General features: G+C 37.9%; 1 protein-coding gene across 24 annotated transcripts in view; it reads right to left on the minus strand.

Moving 5' to 3' along the window:
• SCMH1 (Scm polycomb group protein homolog 1) overlaps positions 1-15,259 on the minus strand; it is a 136,786-nt gene that overhangs the window by 87,408 nt on the left and 34,119 nt on the right. For 14 of the 24 annotated variants that reach the window (XM_059689768.1, XM_059689772.1, XM_059689766.1 and 11 more), the window contains 2 exons: positions 8,203-8,271; positions 7,753-7,776 (listed from right to left, as the gene is read on the minus strand). Coding sequence is in view for 18 of the 24 variants with exons in the window: in XM_059689766.1 (XP_059545749.1) it covers positions 7,753-7,776; positions 8,203-8,271 (93 nt within the window). In the remaining 6 variants the exon portion in view is untranslated. Of the gene's footprint in view, positions 1-218; positions 362-7,752; positions 7,777-8,202; positions 8,278-15,259 lie in introns of those variants that run through there. The other 10 variants (XM_059689771.1, XM_059689750.1, XM_059689760.1 and 7 more) reach the window with 4 other exon arrangements.

Raw genomic sequence — 15,259 nt, forward strand, 5'->3', positions numbered from 1 at the left:
CCACCAAATCTCCTAGCCTGTTGAAGTGGCCTTAGAGCTTCTCAAAGTTTAAAGAACACTGAATTAAGGAAACAATCTTTAAAGTGACACTATCCTGGGGCCAGGGAAACATTTTAAGGGACAGACTACTATTGAATATATATCTTATTGGATCACAAAAGATTACCAAGTTCTTCATTAAAGGTTAAACCAGTTACCAATCTCCCCCTAATACCCACCTAGAGGAGACCCCATGATGGAGCAGAGAAGGTCCCAGAGACTCTCACAAGCTAAAACACTGTAGCAAACCAGCATTTCTTGAAGTTTCCTCTGCAGTGGAGCAGCACAGGGCCCCTTTGGGCCATGCAAAAAGCACTAGATGCTGGGAATAAAAATGAGTCACTGAATGATGAAATCTAAATCACTTCAAAGGTGATGCCAAGACTATATATTCTATTGACTCCCTTTCCCACCACCATTAACCAAGCCAAATAGATTTGGCCAGAAATCACAGTCAGTTCTAAGCCATTTCATGAACTGGCCAATGATTAATCATCATGAAGAGACAGTTAGTCCATAGGGTAAATGAGATGGATTATTTTCTGGAGTCAAGATTTAAAGAGATCAGAATTTAATAGAGTTTGCTCTTAGCTGAGATGGCCCTAACACAAGGACTGAATACATTTTTATCACCATTTGCTATTAGAAAAAGGAAACATTACAAATTATTATTCCATTCTTACAAAGCATTAGGTCAAATAATGAGTCTTGGATAGCCAGCCACCTCTAACTATGGAACACTTAAAATACGGTTAGTGTGAATGAGGTATTAAATTTTATTTAATTTTAATTAATTTAAATTTAAATATCTACATGTGCTAACAGCTACTATACTAGGCAATGCAGGTTTAGAGGTTTGGTCAGTTCTGGGTTAATTGCTCGTATTAGCTTGAGTTCTAACCAAAAGCACCCAAGAGACTTTGGTTTTAAGAATTATGGTAGCATCAGGGATACCAAAATAATTAGGGTATTAATTACCATTCTCTATTATACATATCAATTATGGTAATCAATCCGTTTATAGGCAAGAAACCTCACATCTACCCCCATTTAAGGAACACCCTATTACCAACAGAATGAAAAGAAATTTCTTTGTTAAAAGTAGTTTACTCATTGTGAAGGCTGACTGGCTTGAACCATGCCTAGATTAGTATTTTTCTTATATTTGACTGCTTAGGCTATTTAAGACTTAGTCCCCTATTATCAAGTAAAATGCAAAATAAGTTAATTTGTAAGAATATTTGAGTATCTCCTGTAACGCCCATAATGGAGATAAACATCATGTCTACCACATCTTCAAGCACTAAAATAACCACAAAAGAAATAGGACAGACGTAGCTGGTTTGGCTTAGTGAGTAGAGCGTTGGTCTGTGGACTGAAGGGTCCCGGGTTCGATTCTGGTCAAGGGCACATGCCCAGGTTGCGAGCTCGGTCCCCAGTGGGGGGCATGCAAGAGGCAGCCAATCAATGACTCATCATTGATGTTTCTCTCTCTCTCAAATCAATAAAAATAAATTTAAAAAATAAAAAGAAATAGGACAGGCAGCCAAGTATACATCAGGGGTTGGCAAACTTTCTGTAAAGAATCAGATAGTAAACATTTTATGCTGTGTGGGTCATACAGTCTCTGCCACAAATACTCAACTCTGCCACGTAGTATGAAAATAGCTATACACAATATGTAAATGAATAAGCATGACTGTATTCCACTAAAATTTTATAGGCAGTGGGTTAGATTTAACCTGCTTGCCACCACTTGATACATCATTTATTGCTAAATGTTGCTTATCATCAGAATCTCCTGAATAATTTTCCTCATTTCTTTAAACAGAGTTCTGGGCCCCATCATCAGAGGATCCGATCTTCAATAGGCTCTGAGAGGTGTGAGAATCTGTACTTTCAAAGGCTCATTAGATTATTATGATCAACATCTGTGTTTATAAACTATGAGTATAGTTGAAAAAATGTGATATTGAGAGTCAGAAGATGTCAGTTAAAGTCTTGTTTCTACAAATAATTATCTTGGATAAATTACTTAATCTTTCCAAGCATCAGTATGTTCACCTAAAGATAGAGAAAACACCTATCTCACAAGATTGTACATATACATTCATTCAACAAATATTTATTTAACTTCCAAGTGCAAAAGCACTGTATTAATTGTTAAGGGAACAAGACAGACATGGTTCCTAAGTTCACGGAGCTTGCAGTTTAGAGATAAGCAGAGATAATAAATAAATAATAACACAAATAATCTGCTATAATTACAATAAATTTAAGCTAATGAAGTAGTAGTTTGCCTTGTGAATGCAAAACAGGGAAATATAATCCATACTTGGGGTCAAGAATTATTGTGAAGCCCTGGCTGGTGGAGTTCAGCAGTTAAAGTGTTGGCCTGAACACCAAAGAGTTGCAGGTTTGATTCCCAGTCAAGGGCACATACCTGGGCTGCAGGTTCAATCCCCAACCAAGGTTGAGGCATGTGCGGGAGGCAACCAATCAAGTGTCTCTCTCACATCGACATTTCTCTCTCTCTCTCCCTCTTTTCTTCTCTCTCTCCCTCTCTCCCTCTTCCCCCCATCCCCCCCGCTCTAAGGATCAATGGAAAAAATATCCTCGGGTGCGGATTAAAAATAAAAAGAATTATTGTGAAGATTATTAACTAATGTCAAGTATAACTGTTTCAATATTTATTCAACTGATTTTTGAGTATCCTCTATGTGTTGAATTCTAAGTGCTGGAATAAAACAGGAGGCACCTGTCCTCATGGAATTTACATTATGGTACATGATGAGACACAATGAATACATAAACAAATAAGGTCATAAGTGATAAGAACCTGAAGGAAATAAAATAATGTGATATGACAGAGACTGGAATTATCTTAGATGGTGAAGTTATGGACAGAGGTCTACAGAGGAAACATTTGAGCCGAGACCTTACAGATGGAAAAAGCCAGCCATCTAGTTTATATTACTGAATATAATACTAATGAAAATGTTTTATAAACTGTACACACACACAACATGATAGTTACATCTATTATTAGGAAACTAGAGGCCTGGTGCATGAAATTCATACACAGGAGGTGGGTGGGGCGGGTCCCTCAGCCCAGCCTGCACCCTTTCCAATCCAGGACCCCTCAGGGGATGTCCGACTGCCGGTTTAGGCCCAATCACTGCGGCAGTCGGACATCCCTCTCACAATCCAGGACTGCTGGCTCCTAACTGCTCACCTGCCTGCCTGCCTGATCACCCCTAACCACTCTGCATGCCTGCCTGATACCCCTAACTGCTCCCCTGCCTGCCTGATCGCCCCTAACCTCTCTGCCTGCCAGCCTGATAGCCTCTAACCCAGGGGTGGGCAAACTTTTTGACTCGAGGGCCACAATGGGTTCTTAAACTGGACCGGAGGGCCGGAACAAAAGCATGGATGGAGTGTTTGTGTGAACTAATATAAATTCAAAGTAAACATCATTAAATAAAAGGGTACGGTCTTTTTTTTGTTTAGTTTTATTCATTTCAAACGGGCCGGATCCGGCCCGCGGGCCGTAGTTTGCCTACGGCTGCTCTAATCACTTCTGCCTGCCGGCCTGATTGCCCCTAACCACTTCTGCCTGCCGGCTTGGTTGCCCCTAACTGCCCTCCCCTGATGGCCTGGTCACTCCTAACTGCCTCTGCCTTGGCCCCCACCACCGTGACTTTGCCCAGAAGGATGTCCAGATGGATGACTGGAAGACATCTGGTCTAATTAGCATATTACCCTTTTATTAGTAGAAATAATATCCCCCAAAATGTAAAGTATAAGAGATCCACTAAATTGAATTTGTGAATCCCTTTCTCTAATAGTTATTCATTCAACAAATATTTATTGAACACCTACTATATGCCAAACCTGCTTCTGGGCACTGGTGATACATACATAACAAAGAACAAAGCAGACAAAGTCTCTGCCCACAAGAAGCTTACATTCTAAGGGGGAAGAGAGGCAATAAATAAACAAATAATATATATCAGTTGGTACCAAGGGTAACACAGATACTAGATAATAATTACATAATTCCTGGACCTTTTCAAATAAAGAAATAATAAAGCAAAGTAAGAGGAAAAGAGAGTGCCGAGAATGTGTTGGCAATTTAGATAGGATGGTCAAGAAAGGAATCTTGATGAAGTGATAGAAAAATTAAGACCTGAAAGGTTCCTCCAGCCTCTCCTTCAATACTATAATGATGAGAAACTCATTATTTGCTATTGTTTAATGGTACAAATGGATAGACTTTAACTTTTTAAAAAATTTATCTTTATTGTTGATAGTATTACAGATGGACACAGACAACAGACTTTTTTATAGTCAGCCAAAGTCTGCCTTCTTGTAACTCACAGTCTTTAGACTAGAAATTCTACTCCAAGATTACTGTCTGAAAAGTGTTCCACTGTTTATATGTATCATAATTTACATAATTTAACAGCAGTATTTGTTGAATACTACTGATGGTCATTTAAGTGTTTTCTACTTTTTGATGAGTATCTGTCTTTGTGCACACATCTTTTACCATTTTTAAGATTAATTCCTCAGGGTAAATTCCTAAAAGTGATATTAATGAACAAAGACTATGCATATTTTATATTATAATACAATTCTTGCCAATAGTACATGAGACTATGTCCCTTGCAAAAACTGTTTTAATCATTTCCATAATTTTGATAAATTTTAGTGAGGAAAAAAAGAAAATACACATGTTTTTATTTGCAATTCTTTGATTACTAATAAAGTTAAAGATCTTTTTAGGCTTATTAGTCGATACTTATTTTATTTTGCCATTTTCACTGAGGTATTCTGTTTATTCAAGATTCTAAGAGTTCTTAGTATATTAATGATATCAGTCCTTTGTCTATCATATATGTTGAAGACATTTGTCTTAGTCCAGGGGTGGGCAACCCCTGGAATGCGTGCCAAACATGGCATGCCAGTAACTTTTGCTGGCACGCGAAACCCTCTCTTATAATCTTCCATTTACAATTTTTTTCTTAATATCGACTTTTTTATTTTTCAGATAAATTCAGTGTAGGTGCATCTTAGATAAATAATTTTACATAACATGTATACATTAAAAATAAATGTATTTTTCATCATCATATACTGTGCTTTTGTCGCTCGAATGAATTTTATTATTTCTTCAAGGTTCTTAACATACATACACCTTAAGAGAGATCAAGTAGGCGTAACATGTTCTCAAAAAATTAGGGTTGGCACGCAGAAGAATTTTGAGTCAAGAGATTTTGCTGGTTTTGGCACGCACTCACAAAAAGGTTGCCCACCCCTGTCTCAGTCTGATAGGATTTGCCCTTATATTCCTCCACCTTTTTTTTTTTTTAATGGCTTCTAGTTTTCATATCATACTTTCCTTACTTCAATATAATAAAGTATTAACCCATGTTTTCTTCTAGGATTTCTCAGGTTTCTTTTTTTTTTTAACATTTAAATGTTTTATCTCTTTGGAATTTACTCTATGAGACAAATGAGGCAAACATGGAGCTTTCTTTTTCATTTTTATTCAATAAGTGTGCTTTAACATCATTTATTGAATAAATCATTTTGTCCACTGATTTCCAATGTTACACTGATCATATGTTAATTTCTTATATATACTTGGATCTATTTCTGGACTCTATATTCTGTTCCTCCCATCAGTCTATTCCAGCACCTGGAATACTTTGTTTCATATAATTTCATAATCAATTTAAGTATCTGATAGAGCAAGTTCTTTTCAAAGTCATACCCTCAATCCTATGTATTCTTGGCACTTTCAAATGGTTAATAAGTTGTGGCACATCCAGCATTAATAAAACCCAGTTATTCTAAAATGTCTAAAGCTAAATTTTTGAGATACATAGTTCATTCTCAAAAACACTGTTCATAAGATTTTTAGATCAATAGCTTGATATCTGTTAATTTATCATCTAAAGATAAAACACCAAACCAAAAAAATAATTTCTGGCTTTACCTGTCTTCCCAGGTAAAGAAATCCATCCATATCCCTGTCTCCTATAACATCATATTCACACCTTTATTTTCATGCTCATCACATTTTATCATAATTACTTATGTAAGTATAGGGGCTATCTTTTATTAATTTTTTAAAATCATCACTGTTTAACAAAGTACCTGGAACTTAATAAAGGCTAAATAAAAGTTGAGTTAATGAAAAGAAGCAAGCAAGTAATAGTCTTTCTCTTTTCTGGACTAGTAAATTCACACCTGGGATAGTTGCTGAATAGCATTAAAATAATAATCCTCCAACACTGAACAGTATTTAAGATGTTTTCACATCCATTTAGCTTATGTAACATTCTTAACAACCCTGTTAAGTAGGCAGGATGGATTATTATCCCTGTTTGACAAGTCTAAAAACTAAGGATCACAGTCACAAAGTTTCTAAGAGGTAGAGTTGGCTTTCAAAGAACCCAGAAGTTCTGGCTCATAGTCTAGTGTTCTACTACTTTATGTTATCTTTATCAGTGGGCAGTGAAAGTAATGTTATTAAAAGAAAAGGTGGAGGAAGCAAATAGACAATAACAGAGCTGAACAAATGAAGTAGCAGTAACAAAATATATAAAAATACTTGAATAAAAATTGATAAAGAGCCGAAACCGGTTTGGCTCAGTGGATAGAGCGTTGGCCTGCGGACTGAAGGGTCCCAGGTTCGATTCCGGTCAAGGGCATGTACCTGGGTTGCGGGCACATCCCCAGTTGGGGATGTGCAGGAGGCGGCTGATCGATGTTTCTCTCTCATCAATGTTTCTGACTCTGTCTCTCTCCCTTCCTCTCTGTGAAAAATCAGTAAAATATATTTTAAAAAAAAAATTGATAAAGACGCCAAAACCGGTTTGGCTCAGTGGATAGAGCGTCGGCCTGCGGACTGAAGGGTCCCAGGTTCAATTCCGGTCAAGGGCATGTACCTGGGTTTCGGGCACATCCCCGGTAGGAGATGTGCAGGAGGCAGCTGATCGATGTTTCTCTCTCATCGATGTTTCTAACTCTCTATATCTCTCCCTTCCTCTCTGTAAAAAATCAATAAAATATATAAAAAAAAATTGATAAAGACATCAGGCTATCAATATACATGTAACATGTAGAAAAATTTTAAAGAACTCTAAGAAGTTAAGACTGATGTTTATATAGGAACCTTGAAAGCTGATAGAGAAATACCAATATCAATATTTCTCAAATCCTACTCCTAAAGTATACTATGCAGGGATGAAAACCAAATGCAATATTAGCCTGACTCTTGTTATTTGATATTTTAATATTTTAGTTTTTATTTAGTTAAAAATTTAGAAAATCCTTAGGTTTCATTTCAGTTCAATCTCTCTCATAAATAATTTCTTTGGGGAAAATCCCACCAAATTCTTATTTATGGATGGTTGGGGTTTGTTTTAGTTCTGGATTTAGTAAATTATGAGGTTACTTCCAGTTTGGTTCAGTTCCCATGCTCCTTGTAATTAAATCCTACCCTCTTCGTTTTTGTTAGCTTGGTCTGTGGCCTCCTGATAAAGAGGGTTTGACATAGCAGCAGAGATGAATTACATGGGCTCATTACGTAGATAAGAAAGAGCACAGGATCCACTAGTTTTAGATAGACACATGGAATTCTTTTCCTAGTTATAATCTAATCACTGGTTTAGTAACAGAAACACAAGAAAAATATCTTACCTAACTCCAGGATGTCAGTAGCTTCTATTAAAGAAAAAAATGTTACAGCATAAGTCATCATGACAAACATCCCAAAATGATAGAAAGGTGAAGATCGGGGGGTAAAACGAGGGCTTGAGAGTTCCAACTCTCTCATTTTAAAAGACATTAAGTTTAGTAGTAATAGTTGTAGAAGTACTGGTATACCACCCAAGCCTCTTAAAAACTATGGAAGTCCAGAGAAGCTAACCAACTATGCCTAAAGCCATGGAGCTAATTTGGGATTATCTGTACTTAGAATCTAAAATTCCTGATTTCCAGTTCAAAACAAAGCATACTGCTTTTGACAGATACCTCTATAAATGACAATATTTGCTTTTGTTTTAACCAGTGAATATTTTGTACACTCAAAGGTTTTATGGTGAGAGATGCCATATAAGTCTTCCATGCTAAACAGAATATTTTTCTTACCTTGATATTGGGATGCAGACTCCAACAGATGACCATATTTGTGTTTTCTAACATCGTTCCAGTCTATTTCTGTGGTAAATAAAAAAAGAAGTCATGTGCAAAGAAAATATAAGATTTAATACTTCTCCAATTGAGGAGTATGTATTAATAGTTTCTGATAAAGTACTTCTGAGAGACTATTCTAAGGAAATAATTCAAGATACAGAAAAAAAGGTTTTTATTTTAAAAGCTTCCGTAATGTTTATAAATAACAAAAAAGGGGGGAGGAAATACATAAATGTTGAAAAGAGAAGGCTAATTACGTTATTCCAATACATTCACTTGACAACGTATTTTGCAGCTCTTAAACTTTTACAAAGGCAAAACAATAAAACAGGAAAATGTTTAGGTTATAATGTTATCTGTTAAAATATGGGATAAAATTATATTCATGGAATAATAACAATTATGTAAGAAATGACAAAGAACACCCCTGTTATGAGCTAATTTGTGTCCCTCCAAAATTCATGTTGAAATCCTCCCTAGTATCTCAATGTGACCATTTGGAGTGTCTTTAAGCAGGTAATTAACTTAAAATTAGGTCATTAGGGTGGGCCCTAATCCAATATGCCGGACATCCATATAAGAAGAGAAAATTAGGACAGAGACTGGGACAAAAAAAAGATGACGTAAAGACACAGGGATTTTTTTTTCCAAATACATTTTATTGATCTTTTACAGAGAGGAAGGAAGAGGGATAGAGAGTTAGAAACATCCATCACCTGCCTCCTGCACACCTCCTACTGGGGATGTGACCACAACCAAGGTACATGCCCTTGACCAGAATCAAACCTAGGTCATTTCAGTCCACAGGCTGGTGCTCTATCCACTGAGTCAAACCGGTTAGGACTTGTATGCATGCATATAAGCAAAACCAATGGACACAAGACACTGGGGGGGGGGGGTGAGGGCATGTGCCAGGGGTGGGGTAGGGGGGTAGGGGAGGCCAGGGGAAGGTCAATGGGGCAAAAAAAAAAAAAAAAAGAAAAAAGGAGACATATGTAGTACTATCTGTAATACTTCAAACAATAAAATAAAATTAAAAAAAAAAAGAAAGAAATAGGGAGAAGACAGACGTCTATAAGCCAAGGAGAGAGGACTCAGAAAGAAAATGACGTCCGAAACCTTGATCTTGGACTTCCAGCTTCCAGGACTGTGAGAAAATAAATTTGTATTGTTTAAATCACCCTATCTGTAGTCTTTTCCCCCTTTCTATTTTCTAATCTCATATATTTTAAATTTTTCTATAAAGAGGATACATAACTTATATAATGGAAATACATTTTCCTTGTTTGAAAATTTAGATTCGTCTACTGACCATCTACCACTTTCTCACCATTAATCACCCATCACGTTTTCACTTCTCTTCCTACCCAGCTCAGATTCCATGATCTCTCATTAAAATCACTTCCTGCAAACACTCTGGACCCCCTCCAAGCCTCAATCCTAACTGGTTTAAGCCACTTATCCACCTATACCATGCCTATCCCAACAGTTCATTACTGAAGAAAAACAAATGCAAGTTTACGGTCTCACTTTAAACTCATGGCCATAACTCTCAAATGCTACTTAACACCATCTGCAAATCACACCACATTCTCTACTAAGTTTGCTTTTCTACTTTCCAAAAAACAAATTCATATGCCCTTCTCTCTCCTCATACTCCAAATATTCCCTCCCTCACCTTTGCCCTTAGGAGAGTGCATCAATTCAGGGTTCATTGAGAAAACAACAAAAAGGGATAGGAACCTTCTACATGCTGCTCATTTCAGAAAGGTACACATCTTATTTAGTGGTATACTAGTATCCCCATTGCATAGTATAGTAGTAGGTTCTCAGTTAACATTTGGTGAATGAATGAAGCTACTCATTTGCCGGGGTCCAACCCCAGCGGGTCCAGGGGTCCCCAAAGGTGTGGACGGAGTCGGCGAAGAAGGAATGACACAGGGACTTCTCCAGCCAGGTTTGGTCACCATGTTCTAGTCAGGTTCTCTTGCCAATTTCTGTAGTCAGGTTCAGTCCAGGATCTTTTGCCATGTTCTCTCCAACGAAGTTCTTCTGTCTGTAGGTTCTGTGTAGGTTCTGTCTGTAGGTTCTCTCTTCTTAGTTCTTGGTTCTAAGTTCTGTCTCTTTCTGTCTTGTTACATCTGTATTTATACCAGTTGATTCAATCCTATCAATCTCTATTACAAAGGTTAGGGCGTTTCTTATCTCCATTCCAGGGAGTAAAGATTATGCAGCTTAAGCATGATTGTTTGTAGTTAAAGTGATTAATTACCCGCCTGGCACTTAGTTAAGGGGTTTTATTCCCTCCCTAACTTCAGGGGAAAATCCCTACCTGGGGATTCAACCTTTCTCGGAGAGGTGACCTTGGTTAAAACATAGCGCCAAGAAGGTGAGCAAACATATTAAGAACTGTATGCCATATATGCCAGGTCCCTTGAAACAGCAAGGATGGACCGGCTCCCGGCACTCATTCATCATTCTTTTTTTTATTAATTATATCTTTATTGTTCAGATTATTACATTTGTTCCTCTTTTTCCCCCCATAACTCCCCTCCACCCAGTTCCCACCCCACCCTCCTCCCTCACTCCCCACCGTCCTCATCCATAGGTGCGTGATTTTTGTCCAGTCTCTTCCCATATCCCCCTCACCCCTTTCCCCCCCAAGAATAGTCAGTCCACTCCCTTTCTATGCCCCTGATTCTATTATAATCACCAGTTCATTCTGTTCATCAGATTATTCACTTGATTTTCAGAGTCACTTGTTGATAGATGTGTATTTGTTGTTCATAATTTGTATCTTTACCTTTTTCTTCTTCTTCCTCTTCTTAAAGGATACCTTTCAGCATTTCATATAATACTGGTTTGGTGGTGATGAACTCCTTTAGCTTTTTCTTATCTGTGAAGCTCTTTATCTGACCTTCAATTCTGAATGATAGCTTTGCTGGATAAAGTAATCTTGGTTGTAGATTCTTGGCATTCATCACTTTGAATATTTCTTGCCATTCCCTACTGGCCTGCAAAGTTTCTGTTGAGAAGTCAGCTGACAGTCATATGGGTACTCCCTTGTAGGTAACTGACTTTCTTTCTCTTGTTGCTTTTAAGATTCTCTCTTTGTCTTTTGCTCTTGGCATTTTAATTATGATGTGTCTTGGTGTGGTCCACTTTGGATTCCTTTTGTTTGGGGTTCTCTGCGCTTCCTGGACTTGTAAGTCTATTTCTTTCACCAGGTAGGGGAAGTTTTCTGTCATTATTTCTTCAAATAGGTTTTCAATATCTTGCTCTCTCTCTTCTTCTGGCACCCCTATAATTCTGATGTTGTTACGCTTGAAGCTGTCCCAGAGGCTCCTTACACTACCTTCGTATTTTTGAATTCTTTTTTCATTTTGCTTTTCTGGTTGGGTGTTTTTTGCTTCTTGGTATTTCAAATCGTTGACTTGATTCTTGCGATCCTCTAGTCTGCTATTGGGAGTCTGTATAATATTCTTTATTTCAGTCAGAGTATGCTTAATTTCTAGTTGGTCCTTTATCACAACCTCGAGGGTCTCATTAGATTTCTTGTAGGTCTCATTACGTTATCGGCAGTTTCTAGAAAATTCTTGAAAAACCTTAAAAGTGTGGTTTTGAACTCTATATCCAGTAGTTTGCTTTCCTCCATTTCTGTCATTGTGTCCTTTTTCTTTGTCTCTGCATTTTTTATGCTTCCCTGTGTTGATAAAGTGGTTTTCTGTGCTAAGTGTCCTCTAGGGCCCAGTGGTTCAGCCTCCCCAATTACCTGAGGAGGACACTCTTGGTGCACCCCCTTGTGGTCTTTGTGCACAGTCTTGTTGTAGTTAAGCCTTGATTGTTGTAGGTATCACTGGGAGGAATTGACCTCCAGGCCAATTGGCTGTGAGAATCAGCTGTGTCTGCAGTGGGAGAACTTCTGTGCTGGAGACACCCCTCCGGGGCAAGACTTGCTTCAAAGGGGCTTTGGTGCTCACTGAGTCTGCCCCCTGAGTGTGTCCTTTATGGTACCACGGAGCTGCAAACTGGATGGTCCCACTATGACCTCTGGGTACACTGGCTCCTGGATCTCTAGGGAGGTGCTAATCTAGCCTTTGCCTGAGGCTATCCAGCAAAAGCCTCCGTGCAGGGCTTGGGCAGGGCGGGTCCCACGGGATCAACAGGGCAGGGCTAGCAGTTATGGCTGCTCTCAGAGGCCCAGCTTTTCAGTGTCTCGGCAATCGCTGCAAGCCCCTCCGAGAAAGCTGCCCTTGAGTTTAACTGTTGCCAGACAGTCCCACTTCTCCCATATGATTCTGGGTCCCCAGAGACTCACCCGGAACTGGAGCTCAGAGCCTGAGACTCCCTCCAGATTGAAAACGACAACCGCGCCCTCAGCCGCCAGCCTGCTCCACGTGTGCCACTGTACCTTAGTATTTTACTTCCGCACTGCGCCTCCTCTGAGTCTCGGTATGCTTTTCTCTTTCCTTCTAGTTGTAGAATTTCCACTCAGCCAGCCTTCCTGTGGTTCTGGATGATGTCCGTTCCATCTTTTAGTTGTATTTTTGAAGTGGTTGTTCAAGGCAGCAATCTCCGGTGTTTACCTATGCCGCCATCTTGGTTTTCCTCATCATTCTTTCTGCTGTTCTCCTGTTGCCTTGGATAAAGTGTCCTTGTTTTTATCAAAAGTCAACCCTCAATTCTTGCTCCAAATCTCATTTCTTTTCCTCCTCTTAGGGCTTTGCAAATACTGCCCTTCTAATAGATCATTTGTATCAGCATTCTTACTACTCCTTCACCTATCAAAACAAATAAACACAAAAATCCAACAAACACCACCTCTTAATCTGACATATCTCTTTCCTGCTATGTCCTTCAATTTTTCTCTCCTTCATAGGAAAACTTATTTTATTTTTTTCCAATGAAAATGAAATGTTTTAATTATTCCAATTAAAATCCAACAAATATGGTTGGATTATATTTCAAAAACCAAAACATGCTATTTACAAGAGATAAACCTCAAATATAAAAAAGGGAACAACAAAAGAATATATGAAAAAAATACTGCCAATAAAAATGAGTTGAAGTAGTTTATTAGGATCAGATAAAGTAAGCTTTAAAGCAAAATATTTCACTAGGTATAAAGAGGTATATTTCTTTTTTTTTTCTTTAAACAATAAAAAAGGGAAAAAAAGGAAAACTTATTTTAAGAGTTGTCTATAATCACTGCCTTCTTACTTTCTTACATTATCGCCTCATTCAAATAGGGTTTTTCTGCTCACTACTCCAGTAAGATAACTCCCAAATTCCTATTTCCAGCACTGACCTCTTCTTGGAATTCCACACTTAATATTCAATTACATATAGACCATCTCTACATGGTTATCAATCAGATATTTCAAACTGAACAGATTGAAACAGTCTGGCTAAAACAAAATGGCCTATCTTGCCAACCTGTTCCTCTTTTTGTCTTCCCCAAACCAGTAAGTGGCATCTCTATCACCTAGCTGCTTAAGCCAAATATCCTTGATGCCTCTATTTCCTTTACACGCACATCCAGTCCACCAGTAAGTTCTGTTGGCCCTTATCCCAAATCCATCCACTGCTCTTAATCATCATTCACACTGTAGTTCAAGTCACCATTACCTCCGTCCTGGAAAATTACAACAGCCTGCTAACTTGTTTTCCATTTTCTACTCTTGCCCTACTCCAACATATTCTCCACACAGGAGTTAAAGTGAGCATCCTTTTAAAACATAAAATGTCATTTATCTGCTTGAGGACCTCCAACAGCTTCACACGGAGTTAAGGATACCTTACAAAGCTTTGCTGGATCTGGCTCCTGTCACTCCTCTGGTCTTATGTGTTATGACTTTTCCCTTTTCAACCACATTCTAGTCGAAGTGGTCAGTGTCCCACTCCAAGTATGTGCCTTCACTCCTGGTTTGAGGTCCCCTGTCTTTCCAGTAATTTGCCATGTCTGTTCTCCTCTAAATAGTTATTAAAATTTACGAAGTTTATCAGGCTTAAAAATTGCTGACAGAGACAAAAGATATTAGGGTATCATAACTGAATTTATGTTTAAAGTTTTTCACAATTATTTTTATAATTAGAAGGAATGTGTTCTTAAAAATTATATACCAATATATAGTGCATTTATTTATACAATTTTTCAGTACTATATGACTTAAGATGAGCTACCAGTATATGTAAAACTGCTTCATGAAGCCACAATAAATAGAAATGAGGTTGCAAGATCATTAATAAGACAGTATTTCAAAGTGACTAATGCAGTTTAGAAGAAATACCTTAGTAAAGACAAAAAACAAAAGCCAGACTCAATGGTGAAGAAAAATGAACAAAATGACTTTAACTCAGTTGAAAGTTACCAAATAAAGTTCAATTCAAAATAATGAAAAAGGAAATTCTGAGAATATTTGAAACTCCTGGCACAAACTAGTGGAACCTAGAAAGCAGCACACAAAGAAGAAAAGGAGAGAAAACAAATTACTTTACAAAATGCTTAATTTTAAAGCATCACCATAAATTACTCAATGGATTAGATAACTGTCCCTGTATCAATTCCTAAATGAACAGAATACAGCACCTGATAGAATTCCATATATTAAAAAAGGAGCTAGTGCCCAGCCGGTGTGGCTCAGTGGTTGAGCGTCGACCTATGAACCAGGAGGCCATGGTTTGATTTCCGGTCAAGGCACATCCAATCCATCAGTGAGTTCTGTTGGCTCGGTCCCCAGAGAGGGGCATGCAGGATGCAGCTGATCAATTATTCTCTGTCATCATTGATGTTTCTCTCTCTCTCTCTCCTCCCTTCTTCTCTGAAATCAATAAAAAATATATTTTAAAAAAATTTTAAAAAGGAACTAGTCATATAACTTTTCAAGCATTCTAAGAATAATGGCCATGTTTCAGAGTATATGTAGCTTCTATTTTTAAATAACTAGTTTTGTTTTATTTCCTTTTCCCAGGCAGGGTTTTTCTTCTCTGGTAGTCCTTTTCCCAGTTAACA

This window comes from Myotis daubentonii, chromosome 3 (assembly GCF_963259705.1).
Source record: "Myotis daubentonii chromosome 3, mMyoDau2.1, whole genome shotgun sequence".
Taxonomy (NCBI): domain Eukaryota; kingdom Metazoa; phylum Chordata; class Mammalia; order Chiroptera; family Vespertilionidae; genus Myotis; species Myotis daubentonii.